The sequence below is a fragment of the Babylonia areolata genome, chromosome 26 (genome assembly GCF_041734735.1).
Source record: "Babylonia areolata isolate BAREFJ2019XMU chromosome 26, ASM4173473v1, whole genome shotgun sequence".
Classification (NCBI taxonomy): Eukaryota; Metazoa; Mollusca; class Gastropoda; order Neogastropoda; family Buccinidae; genus Babylonia; species Babylonia areolata.
The window spans coordinates 18,099,410-18,126,200 of record NC_134901.1 but is presented as its reverse complement, the minus strand read 5'-3'; the positions used below and the strand labels follow the sequence as shown (position 1 = coordinate 18,126,200).

Sequence of the window (26,791 nt, the reverse complement as noted above, 5' to 3'; positions counted from 1 at the left end):
CGTTTTTGTTGATAAACCTTCTCCGACTCTCTCTGTCTCTCTCTGTCTCTGTCTCTGTCTCTGTCTCTCTCTCTCTCTCTGTCTCTCTCTCTCTCTCTGTCTCTCTCTCTCTCTGTCTCTCTCTGTCTCTCTCTCTCTGTCTCTCTCTGTCTCTCTGTCTCTCTGTCTCTCTCTGTCTCTCTGTCTCTCTCTGTCTCTCTCTGTCTCTCTGTCTCTCTCTCTCTCTCTCTCTCTCTCTGTCTCTCCCTGTCTCTCTGTCTCTCTCTCTCTCCCTCTCTCCCTCTCTCTCTCTGATGGTGATCATTCTTCGTTGTAGTAGCAGTAGATGTAGCAGTGTTAACAAAATTATTATTTTTGTTGTCGTTTTCGTTAATGTTGTTATTGTTATTGTTGTCACAAGGACAGATTGGAAGACTGGGCGATGCCTGAAATCTTTATCCTTGAGTAATAAAGTTTTTGAATCTTGAATCTTGAATCTCTCTCTCTGTCTCTCTCTCTCTCTCGCTGCCCTAATCTCTTAATTCTTCCCTCCCTCCTTCCCTCTCTCACTCTCTCTTCTTACTTGTATAATCATAATTATTCGAAATGTCAAAAACCTGATTGTTATCCTTATGTTAAAAACAAACAAACAAACAAAAAACCACCTGAGATGTTGGCAATGTTGATTTTTCCAGGCTTGGAGACAGCCAGCGCTGCGTTGTCTCAGTCTTGGGATTTTCTCGTTTCAATTTCATTGACTTTTTCCAAGAGAGCTCGATCACTGCCAGTGGCCGTTCTGTTATCTTTCTGATAAAAAAAAAATTAGGAAGACTGTGTGTGCGTGTGTGTGTGTGTGTGTGCGCGCGCGCGCGCGCAAATCGTGTACTCAAATGTATGTCAGTATACAGGTCAGTGACCTGACATGTAAGTTCTTGAGTTCAAAATTCCTATCACACCGCCCCGCCCCCCCGCTGCCCACTCCACCCCCTCTCTCTCTCTCCTTCCCTCTCTCTGTGTAGTCGTGAGTTTAACTCACTCAGTACGGCCAGTCCTCTCTTCTCCTCTACACAGACCCCTCGGATGTCCAGTGGGTGTCTCAATGACCCAACCTTTAGCTTCCTTCGTCAGAACTGTGGTATTCTTTGTCAACATTCACATCTTCAGTATAAGAGCCTTCCGCTTGCAATATTTTGATGATGGTAATTGGGGTGAAACGCTGTTAACGTCGTCTCTTTCGCCGTTCGTATGGAAAGAGTTAACGAACTATTGGCGACCTGTCCCTAAGGTTAAGTCTGTTCGTGGCTGTGGTCTTTTCCGTGATGCGCTGTGTGGTCGAGGTGTTGGTCCTGTAATCTCTCTCTCTCTCTCTCTCTCTCTCTCTCTAACCCCACCCTCTCTTTCTCTTTATAACCTCCCACCCCCTCCACCCCAACAACACACCACCCCAACCCTCTCCTCCATCTCTGTCCACCAACACAGTCTGATTCTGAAGCCACATAACTCACTCAGTACGGCCAGTCCTCTCTTCTCCTCTACACAGACCCCTCGGATGTCCTGTGGGTGTCTGAATGACCCAACCTTTAGCTTCCGTCGTCAGAACTGTGGTATTCTTTGTCAACATTCACCTCTTCAGTATAAGAGCCTTCTGCTCGCAATATTTTGATGATGGTAATTGGGATGAAACGCTGTTTATGTCTCTTTCGCCGTTCGTATGGAGAGAGGTAAAACAATGTACAGCTGTGTAGTAATAAACAATGAGGCCAGGAGATCAACTGATTAACAAATAGTAAAGAGTGGTAACTCGCTCCACACACAAGGTACATTGCAACTTACGCTACCAATTCAGCTAGCACACACATAAATAAATAAAAGGTACATTGGAACAAACCCCAGACAGCTGTGTTTTATAAATTAATGACGACAGCAACACATTATCTGCGTGACCGTTGGTTTGGGAAAGGCTGAGACCGTGCTTTTTCTTCTTTTTTTTTTTATTTTTTTTTTTTTTTTTTTAATATAAAGGTCGAACCAATTTCAGGACGGTCGTTCGTTGTAATGGTTTCTTACTTGGGTACACTGCTTGCTTCTTCAAGTGAAGAGTACATAGCCTATCTGGGCCAGTGAGATAGTGTAATGCTTTCTTTGTGAGTCGTGAACTTAATTGCGTCTGACTTGTATACATGTATGAGTGGGCTTTTACTTGTAATTATGACCGTTTTCGTGTTAGACAGCCATAATCCATTATCGGGGATGTGCATGCTGGGTGAGGTGGGGGTTTTTTGTTTGTTTTTTTTGTTTTGTTTTGTTTTGTTTCCAAAACCCACATACAGTATGCTGACACAGATTACAGGATCTTTAACGTGCGTATTCTTCAATACGCGCCTACACACGAAGGGGGTTCAGGCACTAGCACTGGTCTGTACACATTGTGTTCACCTGGGAAATCGGAGAAATAACATGTCATCATGTACACCGAAACAAGGGATGGGATCGAACTCGGGGAAACTCGCGGCGAAAACCCAGCGCCTTAACCATTCGGCCACCCGCACGCACCGGACGCTTACACTTTTCTTTGTGGAGATCAGGCTGGAGCGAAAGAAACATGCAGAAGGCCAGACTTTAAACTGGACGTCTGGCGCAATAAGCGTTGGACTTTCTTCTTCTTCTTCTTCTTCTGCGTTCACTCGTATGCACACGAGTGGGCTTTTACGTGTATGACCGTTTTTACCCCGCCATGTAGGCAGCCATACTCCATTTTCGGGGGTGTGCATGCTGAGTATGTTCTTGTTTCCATAACCCACCGAACGCTGACATGGATTACAGGATCTTTAACGTGCCTATTTGATCTTCTGCTTGCATATACACACGAAGGGGGTTCAGGCACTAGCACGTCTGCACATATGTTGGCCTGGGAGATCGTAAAAATCTCCACCCTTTACCCACCAGGCGCCGTCACCGTGATTCGAACCCGGGACCCTCAGATTGACAGTCCAACGCTTTAACCACTCGGCTATTGCGCCCGTCCGTTGGACTTTCAACTTGAGGGTCCCGGGTTTGAATCTCGGTAACGGCGCCTGCATGGTGGGTAAAGGGTGGATATTTTTACGATCTTCCAGGTCAACATTATGTGCAAACCTGCTTGTTCTTGAATCCCCCCCATTCGTGTGTATACGCAAGCAAGCAGAAGATCAGATACGCACGTTAAAGATCCTGTAATCCTGCAAAGGTCAAGTTGTGCGGGGGCTGTGGTCTTTCTCCGTGAAAGGTGTGGTGTTGGTTGAGGCGTGGGGCCCGAAAGCGTAAAGAAACGGGACGTTATGCAAGGACTCGAACTACGCCCACTTCTCTACCTCCTCTCCCCTTCCCTGATATGAGGTGCCTTTCCGAGGGAAGGTTCTCTCGAGACGCACAAAGGAGGAACGTTTCTTTTTCTTCTTTTTTTTTCACCTCGCAGCAACAGTGGCTATGAAAGGTTCTCGCGCGAGTTGAAGCTACTCGTGAGTTAGTTGTCAGTTTCTGTTTCTCAAAAGGAGGCGTCACAGCGTTCGGACCGGGCAAATCCATACACGTACGCCACAACATATCTGCTGAAGACAATCCGCATATACCCCAACGCGCTTGTCAAGCCTTCAGCTTGTTTTTCTTTTTTCTTCTCTCTCTCTCGATGTGTGTGTGTGTGTGTACCAGTCAGAGTGGATTTCTTTAACATAATTCTGCCGGCAGAGGACAACCCTTTTGTTGCCATGGGTCCTGCTCACGGGACCTCGGTTTATCGTCTCTTCCGAATGACTATACAGACTGCCGCTCAGTTCAATTTTCCAGTCCAACTTGGGGGGAAAAGGGCGAAAGCGGGGTTCGAACCCAGACCCACAAGGACACTGTATTCAGAGCAACATTGCCGCGAGGTAAAGATGGAAATCTACTTCCCTCCCTCGCCAGCCCTCTTATCTCGCCATCAGCACGCAGGCATGTTCGTGAATTAAATAAGAAACGCGTGACTGTGTGTTACAGAACATGCCGAAATTTGTCCCACATTCGTTTGGCCTTCACCTTTCTGTCGTCGATCCGTGCAAACTGGGTGAGCGGGTGTGTCCCTCCTTTCTGTGACTTTGATTGGCTGGTGAGGATTTTGTGCTGACCATCAGGACATGCCAGGTGAGCGTGCCTATGGTTGGATTTCCGAAAGGTTCGGGGGAGTTCGTGGTGATAGCGTTTCGTTTGGGGGAAAGGTTACATCAGCTTTGGTGGTCCCGGGTCGTTTTGTGTTTGAGTTTGTGAGCTGTTCTGAGCTGAGGGAGAGAAGCTGTTGTTCACAAGAACATACTTCGTATTGTGAACTACTGGGCCCTCAAGCCAAGTTAAAAGTTGGTTGTCCGAAGAGATCTGTGCCTTCGATACATTCACTGGCCCTGGTTTTTAGGTGAAAAAGTAAGTTGTGTGTGTCTACGTAGTTGTTTATTATTATTATTGCAGGCTTTTTCTTCTTCTTCTTCTTCTTCTTCTTCTTCTCTCTCTCTCTCTCTCTCTCTCTCTTTCCACGGGGCGCATGTTTCATCTGTTCCTCTGGCTCCCTTTGTCCGTCTGTCTGCCTGACTTTCCCTCTCCCTCTCTTTGTCAGTTTAGATGGATCCTTAGTGTGTGTGCCACGTGCACACACTGACACACACACACGTTCACATACACACGTGTGAGAGAGAGAGAGAGAGAGAGAGAGCACTTGAGTAAGAGTGGCACACACACACACACACACACACACACACACACACACACACACACACACACACACACACACACACACACACAGAAGACGGGCGCCCCACCCCTACTTCCCAATAGCGCTCACGTTTGTCGTCCATTTCCTTGTGGGCGACCGTCACGTCAGCCTGTTTACAACGCTTGTTTGGGAACTGTGGGTTGCATATGATAATAATAATAAGAAGAAGAAGAAGAATGAGAGAGAGAGAGAGAGAGAGAGAGAGAGAGAGATTTAATCTTTTCGTAACCAGGTGACCTATGTATGGTGGAAACGGGACGGCCGCACAGTTTTAACCGCATGACTTGCTGTTTGAAAGTGGGGCTAGTGGGTGGAGGGGGCAGGGGGATGGGGGGGGGGGGGACCTGTCAAAGAAAAGACAGGGGTGGGGGGAGGGGAGGTCAGTCGGGATTGGGGTGTGGGTGGGTGGGGGGGGCTTGGAAGATAACCGCCATTGTGAAGGGGAAAAAAAAAGAGGACATTAATGTACCCTACTTCTTCTTGTCCTTGTCCCTCTCCTCCTCCTCCTCCTCCCCCTTCTTCTTCTTCTTCTTTGCTGCTTTCTATTTCTTCTTGATTTATTTCTTTCTTTCCCAGCTTTCTTCGTCTCCTGTTTTACAGTTCATTTTTGACTCACTTGTGTAAACAAAGTGAGTCTATGTTTTAACCCGGTGTTCGGGTGTCTGTGTGTGTGTGTGTGTGTGTGTCTGTGTGTCTCCGTGTCCGTGGTAAACTTTAACATTGACATTTTCTCTGCAAATACTTTGTCAGTTGACACCAAATTAGGCATAAAAATAAGAAAAATTCAGTTCTTTCCAGTCGTCTTGTTTAAAACAATATTGCACCTCTGGGATGGGCACACACACACACACAAAATGAAGCCTAATTATATGCAAACTGCATTTACTGTTATATTTATATTTTTTTGTATTCTCTAAACTTGGCACTTTGATCTGATATTCTGACCCAACAACAAGAGCAGTCATTATTATCATTTTTTTGTTCAAACAGGAACTTCTTTTGCTAAGCATGAAAGTTTTATTTATTTTGCAAACGTTTTGGTGCAGATACTAAAAAAAAGGGAAATTACTCTGTAATTAATGCTACGGGACTTAATTTGCTTTAAACTGATCTTTCTCATCTTAAACATTATATTTTGAAATTATACTCAATACATAAAAAGCTTGGATTTTTTTTTAAAGTGTATCACAAGTGAGTCTTGAAGGCCTTGCCTCTCTTGTTTTTAAGTTTTCCTCCTCCTCCTCCTCCTCCTCCTTCCCCATTTCGTTCGTGGGCTGCAACTGTCACGTTCACTCGTGTACATGTACGCGAGTGGGCTTTTACGTGTATGACCGTTTTTACCCCACCATGTAGGCAGCCATACTCCGTTTTCGGGGGTGTGCATGCTGGGTATATTCTTCTTGCCATAACCCACCAAACACTGATATGGATTAAAGGATCTTTAACGTTCGTATTTGATCTTCATACGAAGGGAGCTCAGGCACAAGCAGGTCTGGACATAATTATGTTGACCTGGGAGATCGGAAAATTCTCCGCCCTTTACCCATCAGGCTCCGTCGCCGAGATTCGAGCCCGGGACCGTCGGATTGAAAGTCCAACGCTTTAACCACTCGGCTGTTTCACCCATTGAGTTTTTCCTTCGAGGCTTGGGCACTACCAAGTTCCCCATTCCATACACAGCCACTCATGCAGTGCCCTGCCGAGGAAGGGATCAAGGGAACTAGCTGTCAATGGTAGGCCGCCAAGAGGCCACTTGCCAGAGAAGACTGTGCATGGTGGATGCTGAGTCACTTCTGCTTCCAAGTCGGGCGCGCGCGTTACCCGCAAGCCCGCAAGTGGAGTGATAGCCTTGAGGCAACGCGTCCGCTTAGGAAGCGAGAGAATCTGAGCGCGCTGGTTCGAATAACGGCTCAGCCGCCGATATTTTCTCCCCCTCCACTAGACCTTGGGTGATGGTCTGGACGCGAGTCATTCGGATGAGACGATAAACCGAGGTCCCGTGTGCAGCATGCACTCAGCGTACGTAAAAGAACCCACGGCAACAAAAGGGTTTTTTCCTGGCAAAATTCTGTAGAAAAATCCACTTCGATAGGAAAAAACAAGTAAAACTGCACGCAGGAAAAAAATACAGGAAAAAAAAGGTGACGCTGCAGTGTAGCGACGCGCTCTCCCTGGGGAGAGCAGCCCGAATTTCACACAGAGAATTCTGTTGTGACAAAAAGAGAAATACAATACAATACAATACAATACAATACAATACAATACAATACAATACCCACCGTTCCACCGCTTGGCCTACTTGTGGCCCTTGAAACCACTGATCTGAAAATGGAGCCTATTTTTAGACCAGTGCCCTTGACCCGATTAGGCTCAATACAACTGGACTCTCCTCCCTTCCCCCTACCTCTGCCCTTTTTTAGTCTGTCCCTGTCAGGGTGTCGGTGTTGTCAAGGGGGTGTTATGCAGGCAGGCGGAGTGGCCGAAAAATCGTGTGCGACTTGACTCGACACGATTTTATTAAGTTATTGTCTTGAAACTCGACTAGATTAACTGGCAAAACAAAAGGGAGAAAATGAGCAAAGAAAATAATGGTCATCGTCGTGTGTTCTTCAGCGTGTGCCCGTGTGTGTGTGTGTGTGTGTGTGTGTATGTATATATATATATATATATATGTGTGTGTGTGTGTGTGTGTGTGTGTGTTCTCTCTCTCTCTCTCTCTCTCTCTCTCTCTCTCTCTCTCTCTCTCTCTCTGTGTTTGTGTGTGTGTGTTGATGATGATGATGATGATGATGATGGTGGTGGTGGTGGTGGTGGTGTGTGTGTGTGTGTTATGATGATGATGATGGTGTGTGTGTGTGTGTGATGATAAAGATGATGATGATGATGGTGTGTGTGTGTGTGTGTGTGTGTGTGTGTGTGTGTGTTCAACCTGCACACAACATGACAACCAAACTCGTTGTGCACGTGCAGCAGTCCCACTGACCGCCAAGACCGTGCGGCCTCCCGTCATGACCACACTCATCCAGAGGAGCCCAGTGAAGGTGGTAGAGAGGACCACCGCCACCGCCGCTGTGAAGAACACGCCTCCCCGAACCTACAGTCGTCGTGACGTCATGAAGCACCATGACGTCACCGACTGCTGGATCATCGTGGAGGAGAAGGTGTATGACGTCACCAGATTCCTGGAGGAGGTTAGTTGTTGGAAGATTTTTGTTGTTGTTGCTGCTTGTCCCTCTCTCCGTCCTGTCTGTCCTGTCTGTCTCCTCTCTCTCTCTCTTTTTTGGAGGGGGGTGGGGATTGATTTTTTTTCTCATAATATGATGATTGTATCAGGATTATGTGCATGCGCATGTTGAAATGTGTATGTGAATGTCATGTCCTTACTTTACATCTCTTTGTCACTTTGTGGATGTTTTGATTCATTTTCATTTTCTATTTGTCGTGAGGGCTGGATGAAAAAAAAAGCACATGTATGCTTATTCCACTTCCCTCAATAAAAAAAAACAAAACTTCGTTCGTTCGTTCGTTCTCTCTCTCTCTCTCTCTGTCTCTCTCTCTCTCTCTCTCTCTCTCTCTCTCTGTCTCTCTCTCTACCTCTCTCCCCCCCCCCCTCTCTCTCTCTCTGTTGTGTTGGAAATGAGAGAATGTTACCTGTGTGCGTGTGTGATTTACAATTTGTGCAAAGTGCATTTTGTATGTTCATTTGTTGAATGAGTGCTTTTGCAGTGTGTTAATTGTTTACATTACAGCTGTATTTATTTGAAAGGAAAAAAAGACAGTACTACCATACCTCTGTGTGTGTGTGTGTGTGTGTGTGTGTGTGTGTGTGTGTGTGTGTGTGTGTGTGTGCGTGCGTGTGCGTATGTGTGTGTGTGTGTGAATGAATTTTTGAAAATTACGACTGTGTGCTAGCCAAACACTGACGTGCACCAACCTGTAATGTGGTGGTGTTGGTTTTTTTTTCTGTTTTTTGTTTTTGTTTTTGTTTTTTTGAAGACGATTTTCCTGAGTCTGTTTGTCATTGCCCATCATGCCTCAGCCTGTCTCCTCATGCCCAGCACTGATGTTTAGCAGCAACCCACAGCCCACATGGTGGGTAGGTTGTACGTACTGTAGCCGCGACTGACACGCTCTCCCTGGGGAGCCGAGAGCAGCTCTCGGAATTTCACACAGAGTGAAATCTGTTGTGATAGAGGAATATAATATGATGCAATGCAATACAATAAAATGCAAAATAATGCAAAACAATGCAATACAATGCAATGCAATACAATACAGCTACAACTACATGGTGTGTGTGTGTGAATTATCAGCATCCCGGAGGAGAGGACACAACACAACTCAACTCAACTCAACTCAACTCAAACTGCCACACACATCAATACAATACAATACAATACAATACAATGCAACTACCACTACATGGTGTGTGTGTGTGTGTGTGTGTGTGTGTGTGTGTGTGTGTGTGTGTGTGTGTGTGTGTGTGTGTTACCTCCGTGTTTTCACAGATGGATCAATTAGTAGTAACTCTGAAGTTGGAGCCGCTTTTGTAATCCCCGAGCTTAACATTAAAAAGAGATTCCACTTAACTAAAGGTTGTTCAATTTTTACTGCTGAATTGTTTGCAATTCTGGTGGCTTTCACCTTTTTTTAGTGATATGCCTCTTGTGCCTGCAAAAATCCTTATACTATCTGATTCAAAATCAGCATTGATGGCTTTAAATAATCAATCTTCATCTGAACGAGCAGATATTATGTACGAAATTCTGTATTTAATCCACCAGTTAATTATGCGAGGCTCCGACATTTCACTCTTGTGGGTTCCTGGACATTCTAATCTTCGTGGCAACGAAATGGCCGATTTTTGTGCCAAGGAAGCGGCATCGAACAATTCAGATTCAATCAATCACAATATTCCTATTTCTGTTTCTGAAGCCTGTACTATTCTCTCAACATATATCTGGAATTTCAGACAGAAACAGTTCTTAGAAAACTCAAAAAAGAAGCTCTGGTGGGATCTCTCTCTTCCAGCAAGAAAAGGCACTAACCCCCCAGGATCAATTTCCACAAGAAACTTGACACACAGGCTAAGAACTAATGCATGGTTATGCAGATTTTTGAAACCGTCACCACTGTGTATTTGTAGTAAGACCTTTGACATCCCACATTTTTTGCTCGAATGTCCAGATACACATTTACATTTCAAACCCCTTCATGATATGATTACATCCTTTAATCTTCCATTAGTCATGTCCAGCGTTTTTCACTCTAGCAAAGAAAATGGTTGGTCTCTGACAAAAACCGCAGTTGACCTAATTAAAAGCCATCCAATTGGTCGGTTTTTCTAATTTGTTTCATCCCCTTTCTGTTGCAGAGGTTCCCCTCTGTTTTATTTAATCCAAAGTAGTGTTTCGTTTTGGGTGATAGCGTCAGATTTAACTGTAGAGCAAAGTTCCCATTATTCTAATTGGTGGAACTGTTCGACCCAACATGTAATATGTCGTCTTGATTACATTACGAAACCTTAATTTGATGAGAAAGAGTGAGAGACAGTGTGAGTGTGTGTGTGTGTATGTGTGTGTGTGTGTGTGTGTGTGTGTGTGTGTGTGTGTGTGTGTGTGTGTGAGTGAGTGGGCAGGGGAATGAGGTAGGGGAATTATAATGGGCATTTGTGTGCATGCATGGATGTATGTAGAGAGAGGGTGGGGGAGAAACGTATGTGAGTATGTGGGTGCGTTAGAATATTTTTGGAGATAATGATATAAATGAAATTTGGTACCTTGATTTGTTAAATTTTTTTTTTTTGTTTTGTTTTTTTGTTTTTTTTAAATCATACCTTCCTCAAATCAGAATTTCCTTGTGTTGCTCAGTTAATATTTTATTCAAATGGTTGCGAAAATGTCAGTACAACAAACAGTTAATCTGACAATAAATGGTTTCAGTCAGTCAGTGTGTGTGTGTGTGTGTGTGTGTGTGTGTGTGTGTGTGTGTGTGTGTGTGTGTGTGTACAATACAATACAATGTAACAACCACTACATGGTGTGTGTGTGTGTGTGTGTGTGTGTGTATCTGTGTGTGTGTGTGTGTGTGTGTGTGTGTGTGTGTGTGTGTGTGTGATAATTACCAGCATCCCGGGGGGGAGGACATCATCCTGGAGTATGCGGGAGGGGACGCCTCAGCGGCCTTCCTGGACAAGGGTCACTCCAGGGACGCCGTCACCATGCTGGATGACTACTACGTTGGTCAGCTGGTTCAGGTGACCGTTGTCCGGACTGACGCTGTGTTTCTTGTATACATGTGTGTGTGTGTTGGGGGTTGGGGCTTGGGGGGTTGCGTGAGTGTGTGTGTATGTGCGTGTGTGTGTGTTTGTTTGTGTCTGTTTGTGTGTGTTTGTGTGTGCGTGCGTGTGTGTGTGTGTGTGTGTGTGTGCTTGTGTGTATGTGAATTTTGTGTGTACGAGTGCGCGCATGTGTGTAAAATGCCGCAGTCGGCGTGCTTTTCATATTGATCAACCACTAGAAGAAAAGACTCCCTAAAACCTTCAACGTATTGAGATAGGTTATTATACAAGTGGGCAGGGGTAACTCTTCTGTTCGCTGCTAATACTTTACCAGAGAGCTAGAGACAAGTTGGAGACAAACGGATGCACACTCAGAGTAAAGCAATCAGGCTTCAGAAAGCAGTTATCCCCCGTGATTCATTGTATGGCCATAAGCAGACTCGATCACTGTCGGAACAAACTCTTGAATGAGTCAACATTACACAAGATTCATCGATTTTGAACAGGAGCTTATGACGAGCGCAAAAGCCGAGAGGTTAAAGCGTTGGACTCTTAATAATCTGAGGGTCCCGGGATCGAATCTCGGTAACAGCGCCTGGTGGGTTAAGGGTGGAGATTTTTCCGATCTCCCAGGTCAACATATGTACAGACCTGCTTGTGCCTGAACCCCCTTCGTGTGTAAAGCACGCAGAAGATCAAATACGCGCGTTAAAGATCCTATTAATCCGTGTCAGCTGTTCGGTGGGTTATGGAAACAAGAACATACCCAACATGCACAATCCCGAAAACGGAGTATGACCGCCTGCATGGCGGGGTAAAAACGATCATACACGTGAAAGCCCACTCGTGTATATACGAGTGAACATGGAAGTTGCAGCCCACGAACGAAGAAGAAGTGGGGCTTATAGATAGAATTGACCGGACCTTCCTGTTGCTGACCTGATGATCGCTTGAGGCGAGCGTGGCAGCCATTGTACTCCCCAACTTCAGTGAACAAGAAAGCTGAAAGAGCATCACGCTGTTTTGATAAGCACTGTTATAGGCCCTGCTGCATCCCTCCTTTGTACACCCGTTGGAAAGTTTGGATGCATTTGCACCATGCGGCCTTCTCACAGTGCCTTCTATCCAGCTACAAATCCTTGAAAAGGAATTGGATTGCAATCAAACTGCAACTGTTGAACACGCTGCATTGTGAGGTATCTGTATAAGGACGAAAACCAGTCGCTTCGCAAATAGCTTTTTTCCCCCCCCTAAAGCAACCAAATGCCCTGTCTCTCGAAAAAATTCAGTATGATTGAATAGAATTGTGCAATCAACAACTATCTACCTGAAGATGTAGTCATCAGCCTCATCTACATGTAATGTGCGGCTTCTGTTCTGTGCGTGAGAGAGTGTGTGTATGTGTATAGTGCATGAGTATGCATAAGTTTTTATATTGACATGTTTTATATTTTATATATCCTAATTTCTACTGTATCTGATTTTCGATTTATGTTTGTACCTTGTTATGAGCTTGGCGGTGAAATGGTTAAACTAACTAGTGAACCCTTTTTTTTCTTTTTCTTTTTCTTTTTTTGTCTATCTTCTTTTTTGACTCACTTGTGTAAACAAAGTGAGTCTATGTTTTAACCCGGTGTTCGGTTGTCTGTGTGTGTGTGTGTGTGTGTGTGTGTGTGTCCGTGGTAAACTTTAACATTGACATTTTCTCTGCAACTACTTTGTCAGTTGACACCAAATTTGGCATAAAAATAGGAAAAATCCAGTTCTTTCCAGTCATCTTGTTTAAAACAATATTGCGCTTCTGGGATTGGCACACAAAAAATAAAGAATGAAGCCTAATTATATGCAAACTGCATTTACTGTTATATTTATATTTTTTGTATTCTCTAAACTTGGCACTTTGATCTGATATTCTGACCCAACAGCTAGAGCAGTCATTATTATCATTTTTTGTTCAAACAGAAACTTCTTTTGCTAAGCATGGAATTTTTATTTATTTTGCAAACGTTTTTGTGCAGATAGTAAAAAGGGGAAATTACTCTGTAATGCTAGTGGAGTTAATTTGCTTTAAACTGATCTTTCTCATCTTAAACATTACATTTTGAAACAAGAGAGGCAAGGCCTTCAAGACTCACTTGTGATGCACTTTTTTTTTAAAATCCAAGCTTTTTATGTATTGAGTATAATTTCAAAATGTAATGTTTAAGATGAGAAAGATCAGTTTAAAGCAAACTAAGTTCCCCAGCAGAGTAATTTCCCTTGTTCTGCTATCTACACCAAAACGTTTGCAATAAATAAAACTTCCATGCTTTGCAGAAGAAGTTCCTGTTTGAACAAAAAATGATAATAATGACAGATCCTTTGTTGGGTCGAATATCAGATCAAAGTGCCAAGTTTAGAGAATACAAAAAAATATAAATATAACAGTAAATGCATTATACTCAATACATAAAAACTTGGATTTTTTTAAAAGTGTATCACAAAGGAGTCTTGAAGGCCTTGCCTTTCTTGTTCTGTATTAGTCTCCATCTCTTTCTCCCTTAGTCTGTATCTCAGTTTTCTTCTCTTCTGTGGCTCCTTGTCAGTATCTACTGTTTATGTTTCCCGTTCTCTTTCTACATTCCGCATTCGCTCTTCTCTCCCGTGTGTCTGGTTCCGTCTCGCTTTCTCTTCCTTGTCCATGTCTTCAGAGGGCCCATCTGTGTGTCTGTCCCGTGTACATATGACTGAACGTGGGAGTCGCAGCCCACGAACGAAGGAGAAGAAGCACTATTCACAGTCTGTGTCTCTCCGCGTTCGCTATCTCTGTCCCCCTCCGTGTCCCCCTTATTTCATCGTTTTGGCCTGTCTCTGTCTGCCACTGTATCAGTGTCCTTCCTGTCTCAGTGTCCTCCCTGTCTCTGTCAGCCACCATGTCAGTGACCTCCCTGTCTCTGTCAGCCACTGTCCTCTCTGCCTCCCTGTCTCTGACTGCCACTGTCGTCAGTGTCGCTGTCTGTCTCTCTCCGCCACTGTCTTAGTGTCCTCCCTGTCTCTGTCTGCCACTGTCCTCCCTGTCCTCCCTGGTGCTGTCTGCCACTGTCCTCACTGTCCTCCCTGTCTCTCTCTGTCACTGTCTCAGTGTCCTCCCTGTCTCTGTGCCACTGTTTCAGTGTTCTCCGTGTCTCCACGTCACTTCCGACCGACACATGTCTCTCTCCTAACGTTTTCTTTGTCCCTGTCCCGTGCCTGAGTCCATGTACGACTCAGTCCATGTTCGACTGACTGACTGGTTTCCATTTTCCATATCCCTCCTCTGTCTCCGTGGTCTCGGTGTCTGTTCCCCCTTTCCCACAGTGTCTCCCCAGTCCCCTTCCCTTTCCTCTGTGTCTTTTTCTATCCTGTCCTTGTCTCGGTCCTCTGTTTCTGTCTGATGCCTATTTTTCTCCCTTTGTTCACCAATTTTTCCAATGTGCATGTACACAAGAGCATTATAAACGTTCAACTATCTTTCACATTTGGGGGCGTCCAGGATTCGAACCAACACCTTTCAGATTGCCAGCTCGGCGCTCAACTAACTTTGCCACGGAGACACCTGAGCGATACAACCAAAAAAAAGAATTATAATTATCTTCATGAACTGTGCTCAAGACTTGCATTCACTGTAAAATTGCGTTCACTGAAACTACACCTTGTCTCTGTACAAAGAAAAGGAAGAAGACTACGAAGAAGGATGGTGGAAACGAGAAAGAAGAGAGAGAGGCGGGGGGAGGGGGGGGGGTAGAGAAACAAATCAAAGAAGACGAGATGAATGACGATGAGGAGGAGAAAGAAAAGACGAGAGACAAATCGATCTTGAGAGGGAGATGTGGGTTCGGCGAAGAAAGGGTTGCTTTTGTTTGTTGTTTTTTAATAGAAAAGAAATAAACAGGTCAAGAATGAAAGAAAAGAAACTGAAATGAAAGAAAACAATATCCGAGGTCATGTAGTTCATGACTCCCCCCCCCCCCCCCGGTAAAAGATTCCACGATTGGTTCATGTTATTAATTAAAAACAAAAAACATAATTTCACATTTTCCTCTTTTTTCGCCTTGAATAAATAACGCAGGTGCCTTGTGCGTCCTGTTTATTATATCCATGTACATGTTGCCGTGTTTCAGGAACCACAAGAGGGGTGAAGGCTGCTTCAAGCCTGTAGATTCTGCAGATGGGAGGAGGAAGACATCTCCATTGTGTGTCTTGTTGACGACAGTGACATTGCTGCCAGTCTCAGGGAGACGTGCTCCACAGTGGACTGGACTGGCAGTTCCGCTTCATACTTCCCTTGATAAAGTAAGTCCAGGTTCAACACGCGTCGTTTGACTTTTTTTCTTCTTCTTTTTTTTTTTTTTAAAACTTTTGCCTGTGGTGACTGAAGAGGAAGAAAGTTCCATGTTCACCATGCCTCCTCCCTTAATGAATACAGGGAATTGCACTGGAACATTTCCTCTGCTCTCTTCTTTCAACTGCGTCTGGACTGATAGACTGAGGCATGATATACAGAGATATGACTGACTGAGGAGGTATCCCTGGGTTCATTTCTACGTCCTGCGAATTGTGTCTTTTTTGTTGTTGTTCCATTTTGGAAAGTGTTGAAGACGCACTTCCAGGATTAACCATCAACTCCCTGAATTACTTCAGTGGACTCCAGAGACCAGCGGAGCGTTTCCAAGTTTGCCTTGCCCAAGATTATGTTGCATCTACAGGTTTCAGATTGAAGTTAGTAACACTCTCCATTTACTTTGCTTCTAGCATTCATTTGTTGCAGAAGCATACAAATGTTTTATTCATGAGAAATTTTACATAAGCATGGTTCCTTTTTTTTTTCTGCCGTTTGCTTATTTATATATTATTCTGACAGATTTTAACTTTTAATTAAGCCAGATAAAGTACAGTGCCTTTCTCCTCCTTGCTGTTTGCATATAAATTGAAAAGAGATCTTTTTCTCTTTTTTTTTGTTATCTTCAGGAGTGTTATTCTCGACATCGAGTACTGCCCACTTTACAACAAAAGGCTGTGAAAGTCTCACTTTGTCATGCATGTCTCATGTTTGTTTTTCTCTTGCAATGTTAATCAGTTTTTCTCTTGCAATGATAATCATTTGTCACTCGATGGCAGCTTCACACGTAGTCCACTTGGGGATCTTCAGCTGAACCTGTATTGATTTTTGAACGGTGGTTTTCATTAGGTCTTAACTCTTTCCATACGAACGGCGAAAGAGACGACGTTAACAGCGTTTCACCCCAATTACCATCATCAAAATATTGCAAGCGGAAGGCTCTTATACTGAAGACGTGAATGTTGACAAAGAATACCACAATTCTGACGACGGAAGCAGAAGGTTGGGTCATTCAGACACTCACTGGACATCCGAGGGGTCTGTGTAGAGGAGAAGAGAGGACTGGCTGTACTGAGTGAGTTAAAAGTTTTCTCGGTGTGTATTGCTATATATATTTGAGTGTCCGTCTTTATACATAATCTATGAATGTGTTTTACATTTTATGCCCAGTTTTACGGTATGAGTGGTTGTGTATTATGGGATGTATATAGTTCTCAAGAGAGAGAGAGAGCTGACAGAGTAAGGAGCAAAAAGAGGTGACATTTGTGTACGTTTGTGTCTTGTATGTTTTGTTAGTATTGCTGTTGTTTTACGGGGAAAATATCTGATTGTTTTTATAATATGAAACAGAATTCGGTGGGTGTTTGTGTGTGTAGTTTTGCGTGGGCTGCTGTTTACTAGAAAACAAAATCTTTTCAGGTTTAAATGTATGTAAATAAATAAAATATGTAAAACAGAAAAGGGTTCAAACTAAATCAGAGTTGCTCTGTGCATGAATGAGTATGTATGTGCATGTGTGTGCACATGTGTGTGTGTTTGCAAGAGAGAGAGAGACAGACAGACAAACGAGGGAAACTGACTGCATGACCAATACAAATTCTAAATATCAAACACACAATTTGAACAAAGTGACTCTTTTCAAAACATTATTTTTACTTTCCAATATCCATACTCACCAAAAATACAACCATACACATAATAAGTTTACAAATATTATCATCATTATTATCACTATAAAATTATTATTCTGCAGACAAACGGAATCAACCACAGCCTTATTTAATGTCAAACAAATCCTTTTCATGCAGTAAAGCATTCGCCCGCTGAATACAAACTGAACAGTGCACAAGCCTTGATATTGCACCAGGAACCCCTTGCCCCCTCACTATCTCTTGTTGCTTACTGTCCAGCCGACCACATGGATGAACAAAAAAAAAAAAAAAAAAAAAGAGAAAGAAAAAAAGAAAAAAAAAACCCTGTAAATATCAATCCCACAGGGCCTGAGAAGGAGAAGAAGAAAAAGTACTAAACATTTTTTTTCTTTTAAGACTGATACAGAAAATCAGGCACAAATAGTCATATTCAAGCACATAAACCTAGGACATGCCTCTGATGGTGACCATTCCATTAATTTTTCAACAGAACAAACAAAAAAAGAAAACACACACACACACACACAAAGAACACACACTAACATGAACATCAACATAATTATACATAATAACAAAAATATGAATATAATAACAGGTATCCAAAACTATAAAAAAAATTTTTTTTTTAAATGCCTGTGCGCACCTGACACATACCAGGCACCAAAAAAGGAATACAACATAGTATGAGTGCATAATTTAAAAGTCCAGAAAAAGACAACACCAACAAAAATACTATGAATAAAAAAACAAAAACTAACAAAGTAGCCAAGACTTTCTAGAACAAGATAGAGATAAACAGACAAACAAGGCAGAAAATAAGGAATTAGGAGACAGACATCAGAAACAAAACAAGACAAAGGCCAGAAACAAAGAAGTGATCGGAGGAAATTTCTTGCACACAAACTCCAGGTGGACACACTGTTAAAACACCGAGTCCCCAGGGTCTCCTCAGGTGTGTGGCCTCATGGCGACCTAACATCGATGGTTCCCTGTGGACTGCTGATGCTGGACGAACCCGGGTGTGGCCGTGTATGGGGGAATCTAAATGAGCGGCGTGGGAGTAATGCCACTGAAACAGTGCAGATGATGGGGTAGCAAAAACAACAAAAAACAAAAACAAAAAAAAACACTTAGTCCCAGCATCCCCTCACAGGGTAGTGGAGGGGCATGGGGGTGGGAACCAAAGCCTAAAAGTTAAACAAATATTTTCCACGCAGTAAAGCAGTTGCCCACTAAATGCAAACTGAACGGTGCACATGCATTCATACTGCACCAGGATTTCCTGACATGTCCCCCTTTACTGAGTGAAACCGTGCAAAACTGAAATTGGTGATTATCAATACGTCAAACCCCCCAATGTACAGTCACAAAATAAATAGTACAGTGTGAAAAAAACAACAAACAAACAAAACCCTGACATTTTTTTTCTTTACATTGTAGTGTAATCAGTGTCACTGTGTGTCATCAAAACCTCAGTTCCTGCAGATATCTCAATGAAAGTATATGAAAAAAAAAAAAATACTGAAAAAAAGATCATAAACAAACAAATGAATGAATACATAGACAAACAAATAAACTCAAAACTCTGTGTATGTGTGCGTGTGTTGTGTATGTGGGTCTGTGTTTGCGTGTGTCATTTTAAGTAACTTATACAGGGTGCAGTCACTTGAGTCTGCTTGGATGACAAAAGAGAAAAAACAAAAAAACCCAAAAACACCTCCCCTCCTTCAAAAAACAAACAAAATCCACCCCCACAGCCACCAACACTCTTCTCCCCCCCCCCCCCCACCCCACCCTCACTCCCTCTTCCTTCCACTTTCCTCTTCTTTTTTCGACACATTCTCTTTACGCTTTCTCTCCCCCACCTTTCTACACATGTTTCACAGTTTCAACAGCATTATATTTTGATAAAGACCCAAAACAAATTCGAGTCATTGGGTGCTAACTATTGGGATGATACGATAACCTGAGATCTTGTGTGCAGCATGCATTTAACACGTAAAATAATCCATGGCAACAATGGGGTTGTCCCTTGGCAAAACAGTGCAACAAAATCCTCTTACACAGTAAAACAAATACGCTTGCAGACAGAAAAAGAAAAAAAAGAGAAAAAAGGGGTGGTTTTGCACTATGGTGACATACTTTCCCCAGGGAGAGCAGCTGGAATTTCATACAGAGAAATACACTGTGACTTGTGCCAAAAACAACAACAGATATTGGTCAAGCTACACACGTTACAGCCCATGTCGCAGAAATATGGGCAACAACAACAACAGTATTCTGGTTTACAACGAACAAATTTCACAAGCCCGACTGACACTCTCCTGATTTCGTTTCTGAACACGAAGATTGATTGTTAACACAAACAAATTTCTCCTGTCCTCTGGAACTTGCGTTAACCCACTGACTGCTGCTGACAAAATATGGTTGTCACTGAAAGAGGTGTCACCTCAGTGTGATGAGACCGTGCTTGCTGATCAGGATACCTATCACCACCCTTTATCTGCACTACTTCTTCTTGTGAACTTGTATTACTTTTATCAGCAAAATCAATGACACCATTGATAAGTACATACACACACAAAAAAAAGAAACCCGAAGTAGTAAGTGCATTTTTAACTCATGCCACACTGATCACATTTCCCCAAGGTTCTGCAATCAAGGGTCCCCAGCCCAGGGAGGAGGTGTCTGTGAATAGTGCCACCTGAAGAGTAGGTGGGGCTATGGGCACCCCCTGTGTCCGAAGAGGGGTGGTTAACCACTCTGATGTCACCTCGAGGAACCACTCGCCCAGACATATCAGCAAACCGATAGGCCTAGTTTGCATCAGTTTGACATGGTACAGTATATGACACCAAACAAGGGGTTAATGAGCCGACTCCTCTATATACCATGACAAATCTTTAAAAAAAAAGAAAAAAAGAGAGATACAAATCAAAAGTAAGAAATTTCCAGATACAAAGAAAAAGTACAAAATTTCCACTGTTTAATAACTCGGTTAGAGTTCATCGGATACATTTACGCTTATCTTTACCTATGATGCAAAAACAGCATCAAATGACGTTACAGTCGAAGCGCATTTGCTCTCACGCTTTTTTTGAAAAATCAGGAACGTTGGTCTTCATGACGACACTGCTGCTTCAAAGTGGAAGCAAACTGATTGTTCTCAGCACAAATGCTCAGGTGAAAATGCTCTGCGGCACTGTGCATATGAAATCAGGTACAAACTAGTATGCAGGAACAAAGAAAAGAAAAGAAGTTTTCGGGTTTCAAGGAGGCTTCAGAGTGTGTGGACTGATCCATATAGAATGCTCCACCACATCTGCTAAAAAAGAAAAGAAAAGAAAAAAAAAGTGTGTGTGTGTGTGTATAAATTTAAAAATATGATGGAAGTGACTTACGCATAAACTCACCATGCTGGATGCTAGGCAGGCCTTGAGAACAGAAGGAAGAGCATCGACAATGACACGGAGTCAGACCGAGATTCTTGGGGGTGGGTTTTTTTGTGTTTTTTTTCGCTTTATATTCTTACAGACTGCGAGTCTTCCAGGAATGGAAAGGCATGTGAGGGACGGAGGTGGGGAGGGGGTGAAGGTTGGGAGGGGGGGGGGGGGGGAAGCTAGCAACGAAGGAGACGGTGGAGATGTGGTGGCTGTGGGTACAGGGTACAAAGAGGATTCAGTGATAATTCACCATTCATGGGAGTTCAGAAACCAGGAATATTTTCTTTTGCAGAAACACATGTCTAAACACACACTCACACATGATCTGGGTACACGCGCTTTTCCTCTTCTCTCTCTTACAATCTTCAGTGGTTACTGTTATCATTACCAATCATCTTTTCTAAAACATGTTTTAAAAATAAAAATCTTACATTATTAACTTACTTTAAACCAGAAAATGATACATTATTAACTTACATTAAACCAGAAAATGATACATTATTGACTTACATTAAACCAGAAAATGATACATTATTAACTTACATTAAACCAGAAAATGATACACTAAAGAGTACAAAAGGGCAGGCAGCAAAGAAAACTGAAGTTGTACGCAACAAATACATTTACAGACTTTCAAGTGAAAGGTGCACTCTTTTGTAACAAAAATCACAGATCAGTGAATAATAATAATGATAACAGTACATTTACATGGCGCTTTCAAACCTCTCAAAGCACTTTACAATAATATGTATATCAGTACACAAGAACACACACACACACACATGTGCATGCACTCATGCACAAACACATACACACGCATGTACACATCCATACACAAACACATGAGGAAGATAACATGCGTGGAAGAAATAAGATGCGAAAATGAATGGAAAGAACATCTATATTTTTCATGCAGCTATTTTGAAACTGAAAACTGTCACCGTTTCCCCTCCAGTGGAATGATACATGGTACACATTTGTATTTGTATTTCTTTTTATCACAACAGATTTCTCTGTGTGAAATTCGGGCTGCTCTCCCCAGGGAGAGCGCGTCGCCATACTACAACGCCACCCATTTTTTTGTATTTTTTCCTGCGTGCAGTTTTATTTGTTTTTCCTGTTGAAGTGGATTTTTTTACATAATTTTGCCAGGAACAACCCTTTTGTTGCCGTGGGCTCTTTCACGTGCACTAAGAGCATGCTGCACACGGGACCTCGGTTTATTGTCTCATACGAATGACTAGCGTCCAGACCACCACTCAAGGTCTAGTGGAGGGGGAGAAAATCTCGGGGGCTGTGCCATTATTCGAACCAGCGCGCTCAGATTCTCTCGCTTCCTAGGCGGACGCGTTACCTCTAGGCCATCACTCCACTCCACACTGCATTACTGTCCATACAAGGACAGTGAAATAACTCATGCAGTTGAACACCAGATACACAGTTGATTCAGATACCTACTCTTTCTGCTCCCCACATGCCCAGCATCCCCCACCCACCCACCCACCCCCCCCCCCTGCCACCCTTTCCCACTCCCTGTACACAGCAACACCCAGGAAGGGCTGTCTGATGATGGTGCAAGCATGGCCCAAACAATGGAAACAGTCGGTGGGAGAGATCATCATCATCATCATCATCATTATTACTATTATCATCGTTGCTTATAGTCCAGCCAACTGCACTGGGCCATATCAGGACTGCCCAACTATACATAAATGTTCAACCGTGTTAAACACAAAACTGTGGGAGGGATAAAGAGGGGAAGGGAAAGGAAGGGAAAGAAAGAGAAAATTCAGATTTTTCTTTCTAAGTTTTAAATGGCACACATCTATTTGATACTGCTTGCTAACTATAGTGATAGAAGAAAATGTTCACATGTATGACAAAATGGACAAAGTACACATATAGTGAGGCAAAACCTACTGCAAGCATGTGTGCGTGTGTGCGTGTGAGTGTGTTTCAGTTCTTTTTTTCTTGATTGCGATTTTAAGATGAAAATACACCCCTTCCTAACCCACCCCTGTCTCATCCTATCAGTCATTTTCCTTAAAGAAAAGCGGGGACAGAAAGAGAGATACTGAGATAAGTAATCTAAATTACACGGATAAACTCATTACACAAACTTCAGCATTATCACCGATCATGAACCACACAACACTTTGTACATCAGCATCAAAATATTTCAAAGCCAGCTCCACCACACTAGGCACTACACAATGCTCACAGTCACACCATACAAAAATATCAGTCTTTCTCCACCATCATCAAAAAATTCAGGGAATTCCTAAAGCAAAGGACAAAAATGCTTGGGGCTTCACCCAAGTCACAATTCAATGTTCAAAGTGGGAACTAAAACGTCTGGCCCAAAACAGTGACCCATGCTACACTGTTATTAAAAAAAAAAAAGAAGAAGAAGCAAGGAAACTGAGTCATGTTTCAGGAAAGCTAAAAAAAAAAAAAGAACTTGAAGAAATTTTATCAACTAGACACATTTTATTTCATTATTTGAATAATTCTAGAGTTTGCAGAAGAAAAAAAACAAAAAAACAAACACATACATAAAACCAGCAATGCAGAAAATGAGAAAGGAAAGAGATGACAGAAAGAAAATGACTGAATGCCAGAAACAAAGTGAGTGATTTAAAACGAACAAAAAAAATAATAAATAAAATAAACGAAAAAAACAAAACAATAGCAACTGTGTCAGAAAAACAACAACCTTCATTAAAAACAAAAACAAAAAAACAAACTACTACTAATGAAAATAAATAAATAAATAACTTGAACAAAAGGAAATTCAGTCACGTTTCAGGGAAACTACTACTAATAAAAAAATAAATGAACAGAAAAAAATAAAAATAAAAAATAACTTGAACAAAAGAAAATTCAGACATGGTTCAGGAAAACCCAGAAAGCATGCAGAAATCATAATCAGCTAAAAAAAAAAAAAAAAAAGATTCACTTCAGTATTGGAATGATGGGTGTTTTCCTTCACAGTACTCTCACTACTTAGGCCCAACACTCAGCTTATATCACAGTTTGACATAAGTTTACATTTGGGCCAACAGCAAAGTGAGAGCTGTATTATCAATAGTTTCTCCAGTCGATGGGAAACCATTTACAGCTTAGTCTTTTGTGAAGGACTATGACTCTCAAACTAGGAGGCAAAATTGCACTGGCTCTTAGTGCTGCAGTCTTGTGGGTTAGTTGGCCTTTGGGAACCATCCCAACGCCGACTGTCCTAAAACCCTCTTGGCCGAGAGAGTGGGGATGTACTTGGGCAAGACACTCTCCACTATAATCAATTTCTAGCCCAAATAGTCGGAACAGCAGTTGCCTCCTCTGCTGTTCTGATGGTCATAGTCGGACACGACTATCACATATATATATATATATATACTCTCACAACAAGCAAACAGTTGAAAACACCTACACAATCTCAGCTTTAATTCAAACCACACATCACACTCATGTTCTCTCTCTCTCTCTCTCTCTCACCACACACACACACACAAAATCACACACACACACACATATATCATTATATGTATATATATCTTGATACACATACACACACATTCATTTCAAATCACACTAAGGAGATCATAGACAACTGCATTAATGCCCTCAAGATATGAACATATAGTAATACTTTCATACACCCCCCTACCTACATACCATCTTTCAGAAAAGAATGTAAACTAAGCTGTCAAAGTAAATTTCTTTTTTTTTTTTTTTTTGCTTACAGCCCAGCCAACCATAGAAGGCCATATCAGGACTAAAAATCTGTAATAAACATGAATGCTATAGAACCTAAAAAAAAAAAAAAAGAAAAAAAAAAAAAGAAAAGAAAATCAGGCAAAAGTACAATCACATTCTTGCACATCAACTTTGGACATGCCTCTGACGCTGACCAATTCATCAACTTTTCGCACAAAACAAACAAAAAGAACCCCATCCCCTCTCCTCCCCCACCCCCCCTTAAAAAAACAAACCCACCCTAACCTGAACATAATACATAACAAGCAAAATCATATACAATACAATAGAATGCAATAGAATACAATAGAATAGAATATGTCTATTACCAAGTGTACCACATAGTTGTCTACTATATAATAACAGCAGGAATACAAATAAGTTGTGTTTAACGATCTATCAGCTATTGCCTTTACAGTCAAGTTGTTCAGGAAATTCCAGAAGGTGGGGATGATATTTATACTGAAAGAGTCTCCTGGCATCCTCACAAGGGGTTCATATGTAAAACAGTCATGTCCGACTATGACCATCGGAACAACAATGGAGGCAACTAAGTGCTGTCCTGACTATCTGGGCTTGAATTCCCCCCCCCCCCCCCCCCCAATCATTGAGGAGAGTGTCTTGCCCAGGTTACACTTCTTCTTCTTCTCTTCTTCTGCGTTCACTCGTATGTACACGAGTGGGCTTTTACGTGTACGACCGTTTTTACCCTACCATGTATGCAGCCATACTCCGTTTTCGGGGGTGTGCATGCTGGGTATGTTCTTGTTTCCATAACCCACCGAACGCTGACATGGATTACAGGATCTTTAACATGCGTATTTGATCTTCTGCTTGCATATACACACGAAGGGGGTTCAGGCACAAGCAGGTCTGCACATATGTTGACCTGGGAGATCGTAAAAATCTCCACCCTTTACCCACCAGGCGCCGTCACTGTGATTCGAACCCGAGACCCTCAGATTGACAGCCCAACGCTTTAACCACTCGGCTATTGCGCCCGTCTGCCCAGGTTACACAACCCCTCTCTCTCAGCCAAGAAGGCTTTATTAAAGTCAGTCGGTGCTGGGATGATCCGCTGAAGCCAACTAGCCCCCACCAAGGCTGGCAACTTGACAGCCAAAACAATACTGACTCCTAGTTTTGAGGGTCATAGTCCTTAATAAAAGACTAAACTGTAAATTAATTTCCATTGTAGTGTAGAGAAATCACTTATCATACACCTATTATTTTGCTGTTGACCCAGTTGTAAGCCAATGATGATGAATGATATGGATACTTATATAGCGCCTATTCTCAGTCGGAGACCAAGCCCTAAGCACTTTAAAAACTCGGGGTCATTTGCATAACAGGCTGCCTGCCTGGGTAAAGCCAGCTGCCACTGGGCGCTCATCATTCGTTTCCTGTGTCATTCAATCAAGATTTCAGGCACGCACACTTACACACTCAGACAGACATGCAACATTTTACATGCATGCCCATTTTGTTTATGTTGGCATCCATGCTCCATTTTCAGTTGTGTGCATGCTTGGTATGTTCTTGTTTCCAAAACCCACCGAATACTGATATGGATTACAGGATCTTTCACGCAAGTATTTGATCTTCTGCATACGTATACAAATGAAGGGGGCTCTGGAACTAGCAGGTCTGTACATATGTTGACTTGGGAGATCGGAAAAATCTCCAGCCTTTACCCACCAGGCACCGTTACAGAGATTCAAATCCGGGACCCTCAGTTTGGAAGTCCAAACTTTTAACCACTTGGCTGACGTCCATCTGATATGAGCCAAGCGATGAGACATGTCATATTAACATCACAGACCCCAGTATCAGCAGAACACAACACTGCAGCCATGTGTGGGACTGACTGGCCAAGCTGGAGTCCTGAGGTAAGGAGAATAACACAGTGGAATGCAGAGCACTCAGACTTGTTTTGACAGCTCTCTTTTTTTTGTATTCTATGATTCCAGAACAACACTCCATCCCACACAATAATGATTGGTTCCAAGGTTTAACTATTATATAAAAAACACACAAACGAAACCCAACTGATTTGACCTGGGATAGTAAAGAAAACACTAAACTTCAGAAGCTGTAACTTAATTTTTTCTTAAATGATAGAAAATATGAATTCAAACCTTTAAGGAATCCTTACAAGTAATAATACAGAGATATGTATGTAGATACATACAACATCCACATACTGATACAACTTCCCCCTCAGCCCCGCTCCAACACACACACACTACTGCAGATATACTCAAATACATACAGAGGAATTGTGTGCAAACACAACACACACACACACACACAGAGGTAATGCACACAAAGACACAGACAGGTAATGCACACACACACACACACACACACACACACACACACACACACACACAGAGGTAATGCACCCACACTGTAACAATTCTACAAAAAAAACCCACCATCTCAGAACATATACACAAAGTCTGAAAACTGAATCTCTCACACTGTCAGATTACCCCACTTCACAGCGCTACCACTTCAGAACCTTCACAAAGTGATAACTATCCAGCA

The 26,791-nt window shown here is 42.6% G+C and overlaps 1 protein-coding gene across 2 annotated transcripts in view; it reads left to right on the top strand.

Annotated features, from left to right (window-relative positions):
* The window catches only part of LOC143300487 (cytochrome b5-like), a 23,641-nt gene extending 6,806 nt beyond the window's left edge, over window positions 1-16,835 (top strand). The window contains exons 1-4 of one of the 2 annotated variants that reach the window (XM_076614200.1): window positions 4,069-4,407; window positions 7,724-7,944; window positions 10,881-11,009; window positions 15,173-16,835. In XM_076614200.1, the coding sequence (XP_076470315.1) occupies window positions 7,762-7,944; window positions 10,881-11,009; window positions 15,173-15,190 (330 nt within the window). In that variant the 5' untranslated portion in view covers window positions 4,069-4,407; window positions 7,724-7,761 and the 3' untranslated portion in view covers window positions 15,191-16,835. Of the gene's footprint in view, window positions 1-4,068; window positions 4,408-7,723; window positions 7,945-10,880; window positions 11,010-15,172 lie in introns of those variants that run through there. The other variant, XM_076614199.1, reaches the window with a different exon arrangement.
* The last annotated feature ends 9,956 nt before the right edge of the window (window positions 16,836-26,791 follow it).